The following is a 13,127-nucleotide window of genomic DNA, read 5'->3' as shown; positions in this document are numbered from 1 at the left end:
CGCGATCTCGGCTCACCGCAACCTCCGCATCCTGGGTTCAGGCAATTCTTCTGCCTCAGCCTCCTGAGTAGCTGGGATTACAGGCACACGCCACCATGCCCAGCTAATTTTTTGTAGTTTTTTAGTAGAGACGGGGTTTTACCATGTTGACCAGGATGGTCTCAATCTCTTGACCTCGTGATCCACCCGCCTCGGCCTCCCAAAGTGCTGGGATTACAAGCGTGAGCCACCGTGGCCGGCCCATATGTTATATTTCTATAAAGTTTACTTAGGATTTGTATACTTTTCTGTACATATGTTGTATTTCTATAAAGTTTACTAAAAAGGGAAAATTTTAATATGGCTATAAAATCTATGTCTGTTCACATTGTACTTTTTTTTTAAGAGATGGGGTCTCACGATGTTGCTCAGGCTGGAGTGCAGTAGATGGGGTCGCACTATGTTGCCCAGGCTGCAGTGCAGTGGCTATTCACAGGCATGATCATAGTGCACTGCAGCTTAAAATTTCCAGGCTCAAGCCACTGTCCTGCCTCAGCCTTCCAAGTAGCTGGGACTACAGATGTGTGCCACTGCACCTTCTCCACAGTGTACTTTTTAATGCAACCTAAGAACAGAGGAATCTTCAATAATCCTTAACGCTTGACCCTTATCCATTTTATTCTAGTGAGAAAAAGACAAGGATGTTTTTAGATAGGATCATTCAAATGCTTTCAGAAGCAGGTACCCACCTCTTCAGCCTCACTGGTATTGCCTGTTGCAGCTTTGGCTTGGGCATAATTAAAGTTAAAGATGTCATCATTATAGAAGTAACTCTGAAAAACACCCCAAGAACAGGTCACATTGAGAATTAACATATAAAATATAAAACCACCAGTTATACCAATTAACACAAAATTAACCTTATGGACTAGTCTATGCCACTAATGCCACCAAAGAAAATGGGTCATCTCTTAGGGTACCTTACCTTCTCTGACACAGTCTACAGTATTTTGTACATAGTCTTATATAATTCTATACTGACCTTAAATGAGTTGAGGTAAATCAAGACATCATCAAATTGCTTAAGCAGGAAGAAACAGGAAGCCATGCACTGCCTTCCTGGTATTGTATCTGAAATGGAGGGAAAAAAAAACCCACACACATTCATGAAACTAAAATCCTCTTTAGCTGAAATTTTAGTTATTTAATAATTTAGAGACAGGAAAATATTCTTAGACATCTTTCTAGATTCTGAAATTTTAGATTTTGTTTAGTGGACAAAATGGAGATGATTGGGAGTGACCAATAATCTCTCTGGGGATTAACTCCCAGAGTCCAAAATGAACACATGCCCTTCAGGTTCACTAGCTATGGCATTACCCAGATCATTTCCAGGGCTTTGATTCTCTCATGCAACATCTGCACATTCAGTTAGTATGGCCTGGTCTCCATCATCACTTTTCTAAATCAACCTAGCATTTCCAATCTCAAATGGAAAAATAATTTGCCATGGAACCATCTGATTCTGATCCTGATCCAACTTTTTGCCCGATATCGGATTTCTTTTTTTTTTTTTTTTTTGAGACGGAGTTTCGCTTTGTTACCCAGGCTGGAGTGCAATGGCAAGATCTCGGCTCACCGCAACCTCTGCCTCCTGGGTTCAGGCAATTCTCCTGCCCCGGCCTCCTGAGTCACTGGGATTACAGGCACGCACCACCATGCCCAGCTAATTTTTTGTATTTTTAGTAGAGACGGGGTTTCACCATGTTGACCAGGATGGTCTCGATCTCTTGACCTCGTGATCCACCCGCCTCGGCCTCCCAAAGTGCTGGGATTACAGGCTTGAGCCACCGCGCCCGGCCCGATATCGGATTTCTATTTGAGTAGTGGAGGATTAGTATAACTCCCACCCTTGCCGCAGGCATTCCTAAGGCTCCTTATCCTGTTAAATTTTTTTCCTTTAGCACTTATCACAGTCTGATATGCCATGTATATCTGATACATATAATATTATATATATCTAGTCAGATATACATATAAAATATAAAACCATCAGTTATACCAGATAAACACAAAACTAATCTTAAGGATTAGTTCGTAAGGTCTGACCATGCCGTGGACCCTACCACATGGCGACCCCCGTGAATGGCACCTACACCTCTGGAGGGCCTGCCGGAATTAGAAAATCTGAAGTAGCTGGAAGATCATGAAAAGAGGAAGAAATGATCAACTCCTGTGGCGCCTACTTAACTTTGAGACCTTCTCTATTGTTTCTTATTCGGGCTTCAACTGACAAGGCCATTGGACTTTGTAACTGACCTTAGCTTGGCCAACTTAGTGACTCCACACCCTACAACCCCCTCCCAGCTTGCAAATCTATGATCCCCTCCCAGCTTGCAAAAAACCGCCTAAACTGTAACTTTTGTAACTTTCCACTGCTTTCTCCACAACCTATAAAACCAACTCCTATCCCACCACCCTTTGCTGACTCCATTTTCGAGCTTACCCAACCCACAGCTGGATGAATAAACAACCATGTTGCTCACACAAAGCCTGTTTGGGGGAGTCTCTTCATTCGGAGCAAAAGTTTTAACATAGTTGATGCCACTAATGCTACCACAGAAAATGGTGGCATTTTCTGGTATATCTGATAAGATACATATCTATCGTTTATATCTGATATACATAGTATATCAGACTGTGATAAGTGCTAAAGGAAAAAAGTAAACAGGGTAAGGAGACTTAGGAATGCCTGTGGCAAAGGTGTTAGTTATACGAATCCTCCACTATTCAAATAGGAATCTGATATCAGGCAAAAAGTTGGATCAGGATCAGAATGTACATACTAGATATACGTATCATATACATACATAGTATAAATATACATGTGTGGACACACAAACACTATATGTACATAGTATATATACTATATATAGATATATATATATAGATATATAGATATATATATTTTTTGAGACACAGTCTTGCTCTGTCGCCCAGGCTAGGGTACAGTGGGGTGATCTCGGCTCACTGCAACCCCTGCCTCCCAGGTTCAGTCTAGTCTCTTGGCTCAGCCTCCCAAGTAGCTGGGATTACAGGCACGCACCACCACACCCAGCTAATTTTTGTATTTTTAATAGAGATGGAGTTTCACCATGTTGGCCAGGCTGGTCTCGATCTCTTGAGCGCATGATCTGCCTGCCTTAGCCTCCCAAAGTGCCGGGATTACAGGCGTGAACAACTGTGCCCGGCCTCTATATATTGTTTCTAGTCTGTCTGGCCCACTAGACTGTAAGTTCCATAACGGTTGGGAATTTTGTTTGTTTACTGCTGTATCTTCAACAGCTCAATGTATTTTTATTGTATGAATCAATGAATGAAATGGGGAAAATATTATTCAATAACTGGTGTTGGTGGAACATTTGTGAACATCCAGGGGTGACAAAAATATGTAATCTTCAGTTCAGCATGAACACTGTTACTCAGAACAGACAGGCATAGACAACTAGCACAGGCAGCACCATGCTGGTTCATGCTGGTTAACTAGCATCTCTTTTTGTAGCCCTTTCTCAAATCTTTCACTGAATCTTGGCAGATGAAATAAATAATTATAAAAATGAAACTTAAAGACTACTAGTGGGCAATATAGGTGAATATTATATAACTGTGGCAGAAAGAAAGCATTTTCTTTTTCTTTCTTTTTTTTTTTTTTGGAGACAGAGTCTCACTCTGTCACCAGGCTGGAGTGCAGTGGTGCAATCTTGGCTCACTGCAACCTCCAACTCCTTGGTTCAAGCGATTCTCCTGCCACAGCCTCACAAGTAGCTGGGATCACAGGCACACGCTACCACCCTCAGCTAACTTTTGTATTTTTAGTAGAGACAGGGTTTCACCGAATGTTGGCCAGGATGGTCTCAATTGCCTGATCTTGTGATCCACCGGCCTTGGCCTCTGAAGGTGCTGGGGTTACAGGTGTGAGCCACCACGCCCAGCTGAAAGAAAGCATTTTCTAAGCTTAATACCCATGCAAGACATTATTATAGAAAAGATAAACTTAATTGCCAGCGCTGTGGCTCACGCCTGTAATCCCGGCACTTTGGGAGATGGAGGTAGGTGAACCATTTGACATCAGGAGTTCAAGACCAGCCTGGCCAACATGGTGAAAACCCCATCTCTACTAAAAATATAAAAATTAGCCAGGTGTGGTGGTGGGCACCTGTAGTCCTAGCTACTCGGGAGGCTGAGGCAGGAGAATCACTTGAACCCAGGAGGCAGAGGTTGCAGTGATCTGAGATCATGTCACTGCACTCCAGCCTGGGCAACAGAGTGAGACTCCATCTTAAAAAAAGAAAAAAAGAAAAAGAAAAGAAAAGATAAAGATAATTAAATATGGTTTTAATATTTTTATTAATCTACTTTTTAAATTTTTTGTGGATATGTAGTCCATATATCCATACTGCATATGGATATCCAGTATATATTTATGAGTACATAAGATATTTTGATACAGGCATATAATGTATAATTCCGTCAGGGTAAATGGGGTATCCATCACATCAAGCATTTATCCTTTCTTTATGTTACAAACCATCCAGTTATACTCTTCTAGTTACTTGAAATGTATAATAAATTATTGTTAAATGCAGTCATTCTGTTGTGTTATCAAAGACTAGATCTTTTTAATTCTAATTTTTTTGGTACCTATTAGCCATCCCCACTGTCCTCCTACTCCACTACCCCTCCTAGGCTCTGCTAACCATCATTCTACTCTCTATCTCCTTGAGTTCAAGTGTTTTAATATTTTTTAGCTCCCACAAATAAGTGAAAACTGTGTCTTTCGGTGCCTGGCTTATTTCACTTAACATAATGTTCTCCACTTCCATCCATGTTGTTTCAAATGACAGGATGTCATCTCATTCATCTCATCTCATTCTTTTTATGACTGAATAGTATTCCACTGTGTATATGTACCACATCTTCTTTATCCCTTCGTCTGTTGATGGATGCTTAGGTTGTTTCCAAATGTTCGCTATTTTGAATTGTGCTGCAATAAACATTAATGTGCAAGTATCTCTTTGATATGCTGATTTCCTTTCTTTTGGGTATATACCTAGCAGTGAGATTGCTGGATCATATGGTCATCCTATATTTGAGGAACATCCAAACTGTTCTCCATAGTGGTTGTGCTAATTTACATTCCCACAAACAGTATACGAGGGTCCCTTTTCTCCACATCCTCTCCAGCATTGGTTGCTGCCTGTCTTTTGCATAAAAGCCATTTTAACTGGGGTGAGATGATATCTCACTGTAGTTTTGATTTGCATTTCTCTGATGATCAATGATGCTGAGCACCTTTCATATACCCATTTGTCATCTGTATCTTTTAAAAAATGTCTGGGGGTGGGCGACGGGAGAAAATTAAATAAAAAAAAGAAAAAAAAAAAGAAATGTCTGTTCAGATCTTTTGCCCATTTTCAAATTGGAGCGTTAGAGTTTTTTCTTATAGAGTTGTTGAGCTCCTTCTGTATTTTCTGATTATGAATCCCTTGTCAGATGGCAAATATTTTCTCCATTCTGTGGGTTGTCGCTTCACTTTGCTGATGGTTTCCTTTGCCGTGCAGAAGCTTTTTTCATTTGATGTCATCCCATTTGTCCATTTTTGCTTTGGTTGCTTGTGTTTGTGGGGGGTTACTCAAGAAATCTTTGGGCCAGGCCACTCACACGCGGTGGGGAACGTCACGCATGCTTTGTTGTTAATGTTTGCACCCCCGACACCAACGCAGGCCGCCAGTGGAAAAGGTCTTTTGAATACAGCTTCTGTCTTCATGTTAAATCTCTCCTTGTGTGGCCTGGTACTGTGTGCACTCCTGTGGGACACCCTGCCATCAGACCCAGACTGTTAATGTTATTGTTGGGAAAGACAAACAACGCAGAAAGATTCCAGAATATCTGATCCATTGTAATGGTTGGAACAGAAGCTGGGATAAATGGCCTGAAGATCATGTGCTTTGTGTTACCGATGAAAATCATAGATTACAGCATAAATTGGCAAGAAAGGCTGTAGCTCACCTGAGGAGCACAGGAAGAAAGAAGAAGTGCTGAAGGTTGCCTGGTGTTGATTGACTCTGTCTTAAAAGGCCTCTCTATTAAAGAAAAAGATGAAAGTGATGAAAATTCATTAAACAGTTCCTCTGACAGCAGCAAAGACTAGGATAAAGAAGGAAGTAAAGAAAGTGTTATTGAAGAAAAGACTGAAGTGAAAGAACCAGAGCTTCAAACAAAAAGAGAAATGGAAGAAAGAATAATAACTATAGAAATCCCTGAAGTTCTGAGGCAGCAGGAAGATGATTGTTATTACTAACAGGATGAAATGTTAGTTAAACTTTCATGCCAGATCAACACCATAATGATTTTGGAATCCTATGTCAAACATTTTGCTTGAATGCAGCCTTTTCAGCCAATGAGAGGCCTAGTCACCATCACGCTATGCCACATGCCAACATGAACGTGCATTATATCCCAGAAGAAAAGAATGTGACCTTTATAAAGATGGTGGATGGATTAAGAATAACATTTGATTACACTCCCCCCCGGCTTTACTCTATCTGTATGAATAAGCTCAGCATAAAAAGGTGACTTTGCTGGGCACGGCTGCTCATGCCTGTAATCCCAGCACTTTGGGAAGCTGAGGCAAGTGGATCACCTGAGGTTAAGAGTTCGAGACCAGCCTGGCCAACGTGGCCGAAAGCCCATCTCTACTAAAAATACAAAAATTAGCCAGGCATGGTGGCGGGCACCTGTAATCCCAGCTACTTGGGAGGCTGAGGCATCAAGGAGAATCACTTGATGCTTGAACCCAGGAAGAAGAGGTTTCACTGAGCTGAGATCGCATCACGGCACTCCAGCCTGAGTGACAAGAGCAAGACTCTGTTTCAAAAAAAAAAAAAAAAAAATGTCCAGGTACGGTGGCTCAAGCCTGTAATCTTAGCACTTTGGGAGGCTGAGGTGGGCAGATCACCTGAGGTCAGGAGTTCAAGACCAGCCTAGCCAACATGGTGAAACTCTGCCTCTACTAAAAATACAAAAATTAACCGGGCATGGTGGCCCATACCTGTAATCCCAGCTACTTGGGAGGTTGAGGCAGGAGAAGAGCTTGAACCCAGGAGACAGAGGATGCAGTGAGCTAAAATCACGCCACTGAACTCCAGCCTCAGCGGCAGAGTGAGACTTGGTCTCAAAAAAAAAAAGGTGACTTCATCTAAATTTTTTCTCCCAATTAAGGAAAGTGCCACAAACACTAATAGGAGGCAGAAGGAAGTCTCTCTCAGCCTGCCTCTGTTGAATCCATCCATGTGACAGTCCACGGAGAGTCGGCCAACCACTGGTGAACCAACAAAGGTGCAAAGCTGAGTTGGAGGCATTGCAGTCTCTGAGGCGGTCCATGTGCCACACCGCCAACTGTGACAGACTTTCTGAGAGCAGCACCTCACCTCAGCCCAAGCGCTGGCAGCAGGACACATCCGCCAGCATGACCAAGCTGCTCCTGCACCTGGAAAAGAAGGCACCTGTGCTTGGCAGATCATCTTCACCTATTCCTCTGACTCCTAGCAAGGAAAGGAGTACAGTGTTCGCTGGCTCTGAAGGGAGAAAAACTAATGAAATGAATGAGGTCCTCTCCTGGAAGGCTGTGCCTGACAATTACCCACCAGGTGACCATCTGTCTCCATCCTCTTACATTTACAGGCCATAACATTTGCTGCAGTTGTTTATAAAACTTCCAGAAATCCTTGGAAAGATGTCCTTTTCTGAGAAAAATCTGAAGACTTTTTTGAAGCACTCTGATGTCTATTTGAGGTTTTTAGCAGAATACCATGATGACTTTTTCCCAGAGTCAGCTTATGTTGCTGCCTGTGAGGTGCGTTACCGCACCAAGAATCCCTGGGCAATTTCTTAAAGTGTTGGTGGTTCTGTAAGAACAACTGCTCTGTCTAGCTTGGCGCTCTGGGTTCCAGACAAACAACTGTCAAGGTGGTGGGTCTTTACCCAGAGCACAAACACAATGCCCACTTGGTGGCTCTGACAGAGGTGGGCCCTATTGTTTGAGTTGCCCACATAATGTAGTTATTCTGTTAGGGATTATTTCCTGGGTGCCTGAAAGTGCTCTGACACACACTTGCTACTGTGCAGGCCATGTGTGATGGCAGGAGAAAAGCAACTATGCTCACAGTGAAATGTTCACAGAAGAGTACATAGGTTAGGCCATTTCAATAGACATTGCAGTTAATTAGCAAGAACCACATTGTTTTGTTATTTGTTACCATCAAACAGAATTTTTTTTGCAAATTGGTTTCATTCTTTTGATGAAGCTGAGCAACTCTGTCCAACAATGTTTAGTTTGTACTTGGAAACCACAAAATAGTTCCAAAGTATTTTAGAGGGAGTCAATATTGATGGCAAAAGAAAATTTGCAGCTATAAATTTGCTTCTAACAATTTCCTCTCTGCAAAACATTATTTTTGGTGATCGAAAGAAAGCAGTGCCTTTCTTGTTTGAGATTTTACAGCTATACTGTGCTATGTAATGTTATGGTTCCCTTTCTGTAAAGTGTTATTTTTGGTGATCTATATAAAGCCTTTCTTGTTTGAAAAAAAAAAAACAAAAACAAGAGCAATAACATAAAAAGATGTCTTTGCCAACACCAATGTCCTGGAGAGTTTCCCCAATGTTTTCTTGTAGAATTTTCCTTATTTGAAGTCTTAGATTTCAGTCTTTAATCTATTTTGATTTGATTTTCTTATAGGGAGAGAGTTGGGAGGCTAGTTTCATTCTTCTGCATAAGGATATCCAGTTTTCCCAGTACAATTTATTGAAGAGACTTTCCTTTCCCCAAGGTTCTTGACATCTTTATCAAAAATGAGTTCACTGTAGATGTATGAATTTATTTCTGGGTTCTCTTAATGTGCTCCATTGGTCTATGTTTCTGTTTTTATGCCAGTGCCATGCTGTTTTGGTTACTATAGCTCTGAGGTATAATTAGAAATCAGGTACAGTGATTCCTCCAGTTTTATTCTTTCTGCTCTGGACAGCTTTGGCTATTCTGATCTTTTGTGGTTCTGTATAAATTTTAGGATTGTTTTCCCTATTTTTATAAAGAATACCATTAGTATTTTCATAGGGATTGCATTGAATCGGTAGACTGTTTTGGGGTAGTACGAACATTTTAACAATATTGATTCTTCCAATCTATGAACATGAAATATTTTTCCTTTTTTGTGTGCCCTCTTCAATGTCTTACATAAGTGTTTTATAGTTTTTATTGTAGAGATACTTCACTACTTTGGTTAACTCCTAAGTATTCAATTCTACTGGTAGCCATTATAAATGGGATTACTTTTTTGATTTTCAGATGGTTTGCTGTTGGCATATAGAAATGCCACTGGTTTATTTTTTTTAAGTTTTGAGATGGAGTCTTGCTCTGTCACCAGGCTGGAGTGCAGTGGTGTGATCTTGGCTCACTACCACCTCCGCCTCCTGGTTCAAGCAATTCTCGTGCCTCAGCCTCCCAAGTAGCTGGGATTACAGGCACACACCACCACACCCAGCTAATTTTTGTGTTTTTTTTTCAGTAGAGACCAGGTTTCACCATGTTGGTCAGGATGGTCTCAAACTCCTGACCTCATGATCTACCCACTTTGGCCTCCCAAAGTGCTGGGATTACAGGCATGAGCGACCATGCCTGGTCAACCACTGATTTTTATTTGTTGGTTTTGCATCTTGCAATTTTACTGAATTTGCTTACAGGTTCTAATGGTTTTTTGGTAGAGTCTTTAGGTTTTCCAAATATAAGATCATATCATCTGCAAACTAGGATAATTTGACTTCTTCCTTTCCAGTTAGGATATCCTTCATTTCTTTCTCTTGTCTAATTACTAGCTAGGACTTCCAGTACTATGTTGAATAACAGTGGTAAAAGTGGGCATCTTTGTCTTGTTCTAGATCTTAGAGGAAAGGCTTTCCATTTTTTCCATTCAATATGATACTAGCTGTGGGTCTGTTGTATATGGATTTTATGGTATTGAGGTATGTTCCTTCTATACCCAGTTTTTTGAGGGTTTTTTTTTATCATAAAAGGATGTTGTATTTAATCAAATGCTTTCTTAGCACCAGCTGAAATGATCATATAGTTTTTGTCCTTCATTCTGCTGATATGATGTATCCCATTCATTTGTATAAGTTCAACCATCCTTGCATTGCTGAGATAAATCCCAGTTGGTCATGATGAATGATATTTTTAATGTGTTGTTGAATTCTATTTGCTAATATTTTGTTGACAATTTTTTTATCCCCGTTCATTCGAGATATTGGCCTTTAGTTCTTTTTTTTGATGTGTCTGTGGTTTTGTTATCAGGGCAATCCTGGTCTTGAAGAATGAGTTTGGAAATATTTCCTCCTCCTTTCTTTTTTGGAATAGTTTGAGCAAGATTGATCTTAGTTTTTCTTTAAATGTTTGGTAGAATTCTACAGTGAAGGCGATGGGTCCTGGGTTTTTCTTTATTGGAAATATATTTATTATGACTTCGATCTCATTACTTGTTATTGGTCTGCTCAGGTTTTTGATTTCTTCATGGTTCAATCTTGGTTGGTTGTATGTGTCTAGGAATTTATCCTTTTTTTTTAGTTTTTCAAATTTATTGGCATATCATTGCTCATAGTAGCCTCTGGTGATTCCTTGAATTTTGATAGTATTGGTTTTATGGCACACATGTATATGTATATATAAATACATATATATATTTGAGATGGGGGTCTCACTCTATTGCCCAGGCTGGAATGCATTGGTGTAGTGGCTCACTGCAGCCTCAACTTCCTAGGCTCAGGCAAACCTGACACCTCAGCCTCTCAAGTAGCTCAAGTAGCTGGGGCCATAGGTGCATACCACCACATCTGGCTGATTTTTTTTATGATTATTTGTAGAGGTGGAGTCTTCCTATGTTGCCCAGGCTGGTCTTGAAGTCCTGGACTCAAGCCATCTGTCTGCCTCAGCCTCCCAAAGTGCTGGGATTATAAGATTGAGCCAGCATGCCTGGCTGGTTTTAATATCATTATATGGAAAAAAATATCATAGGCAAAGTTTAAAGGCAAATGACCTACCAGAATGTGACAAAGGTTAATGCTCAAAAGAACTCCTGAAAACTCAGTAAAAAATAACATTTCAAGCCAGGTGCAGTGGCACACGCCTGTAATCCCAGCACTTTGGGAGGTCATAGAGAGCAGATCATGAGGTCAGGAGATTGAGACCATCCTGGCCATGGTGAAACCACAACTCTACTAAAATACAAAAAATTAGCCAAGTGTGGTGGTGCACACCTATAGTCCCAGCTACTCAGGAGACTGAGGCAGGGGAATCTCTTGAATCCGGGAGACGGAGTTTGCAGTGAGCCAAGATCATGCCACTGCACTACAGCCTGGTGATAAACAAGACTGCGTCTCAAAAAAAAAAAAATAATAATAACATTTCATATCTAAAACTGATTAAAAGTTTTAAAAATGGCCGGGCACGGTGGCTCAAGCCTGTAATCCCAGCACTTTGGGAGGCCGAGGCGGGTGGATCACGAGGTCAAGAGATCGAGACCATCCTGGTCAACATGATGAAACCCGGTCTCTACTAAAAATACAAAAAATTAGCTGGGCATGGTGGCACGTGCCTGTAATCCCAGCTACTCAGGAGGCTGAGGCAGGAGAATTGCCTGAACCCAGGAGGCGGAGGTTGCGGTGAGCCGAGATCGCGCCATTGCACTCCAGCCTGGGTAACATGAGTGAAACTCCGTCTCAAGGAAAAAAAAAAAAAAAGTTTTAAAAATCTCAGGAACAAAACAGTAAATCTACTCTCCTTTATTTATTCTCTTATCCCATTTTAGCTGAGATGTTGAGAAGAACTAATTCCAATAGTCTCTCTTATTTCTGACCTCCCACTTTACAATGTGAAGCCTAATAGATACATTCCTAGACAGAGAATCAAACTTCACAGTCAATATATGCCCCACTCCAATTATGAAGCATGATCCTAAGTACAGATTTCAGACATACCACATTCGCTAGCTGATCCTCCCACCAACTGGAAGAACTGCTGGGCAATTTTCATATGATCCCTCTGAAAAACAAACTGAGCTGACATAGAGGAATAAGGTAAAAATATTTTATTTTATTATACTTTATGGTTCTAACATATTTGTCAGGATTTAACATATATCATTCTTTTAAATCTTGCCCCAAACAATACTAATTCTCATTAGCATAACAACTAGACCTGAAACTGAATTAAAACCTGTGCAGGGACAGACAGAAAAGAAAAAGAATCAAATCCTTAAATTCTACCCTAAAACTTCATTAAATGAACTCATTCCACAAATATCTATTGTTCTTTTATCAGGCCTTGGAACAGGAGCTATAGGTGTAACAAGGAGTATTTATTAAACTCATTCATTTATTTACATTTTTTGAGATGGAGTTTCGCTCTTATTGCCCAGGCTGAAGTGCAATGGCACAATCTTGGCTCACCACAACCTCCGCCTCCCAAGTTCAAGTGATTCTCGTACCTCAGCCTCCTGAGTAGCTAGGATTACAGGCATGCACCACCATGCCCGGCTAATTTTTTGTATTTTTAGTAGAGATGGAGTTTCACCATGTTGGTGAGGCTGGTCTTGAACTCATGACCTCATGATCTGCCTGCCTTGGCCTCTCAAAGTGCTGGGATTACAGGTGTGAGCCACCGCACCCCACCTAAACTCATTTATTTTATAAATATTTGCTGCCTATTTACTATACAAGGCATTGCAGAATGAACTTGAGGTAAGATTTATTCGTATCCCATTTTGTTCCAAAAAGAACAAAGAATGATGTATTAAGATGGATAACAGCTTAATTTTAGACAGTGTTTTGGTGTTTATAAAAAAAAATTTTTCCCAAGAAACAATTTTCTCCAGTTTACAGATGCCAAAATTATAGCTCAGATCTATGTAAGTTAAAAAAAAAGTCTCTGCAAATAAGAATGAAGCTGTGCAATGATTTTAAAATTTGTTATTAAATAAATTGCTATTTAAAAAATAGACCTCTAGGCCGGGCGCGGTGGCTCAAGCCTGTAATCCCAG

General features: G+C 40.7%; 1 protein-coding gene and 1 pseudogene across 2 annotated transcripts in view; one reads left to right on the top strand and one right to left on the bottom strand.

Annotated features, from left to right (window-relative positions):
- Positions 1 to 13,127, bottom strand: part of TTC26 (tetratricopeptide repeat domain 26) — a 66,133-nt gene that overhangs the window by 11,751 nt on the left and 41,255 nt on the right. For both annotated transcript variants that reach the window (XM_017499724.2, XM_017499725.2), the window contains 3 exons: positions 12,067 to 12,130; positions 1,022 to 1,110; positions 729 to 812 (listed from right to left, as the gene is read on the bottom strand). In XM_017499724.2, the coding sequence (XP_017355213.1) occupies positions 729 to 812; positions 1,022 to 1,110; positions 12,067 to 12,130 (237 nt within the window). The remainder of the gene's footprint in view (positions 1 to 728; positions 813 to 1,021; positions 1,111 to 12,066; positions 12,131 to 13,127) is intronic.
- Positions 5,912 to 7,933, top strand: LOC119467104 (annotated as a pseudogene).

The sequence above is a fragment of the Cebus imitator genome, unplaced genomic scaffold, assembly GCF_001604975.1.
Source record: "Cebus imitator isolate Cc_AM_T3 unplaced genomic scaffold, Cebus_imitator-1.0 Scaffold260, whole genome shotgun sequence".
NCBI classification, from domain to species: domain Eukaryota; kingdom Metazoa; phylum Chordata; class Mammalia; order Primates; family Cebidae; genus Cebus; species Cebus imitator.
This window is presented reverse-complemented; position numbering and strand designations above follow the sequence as displayed.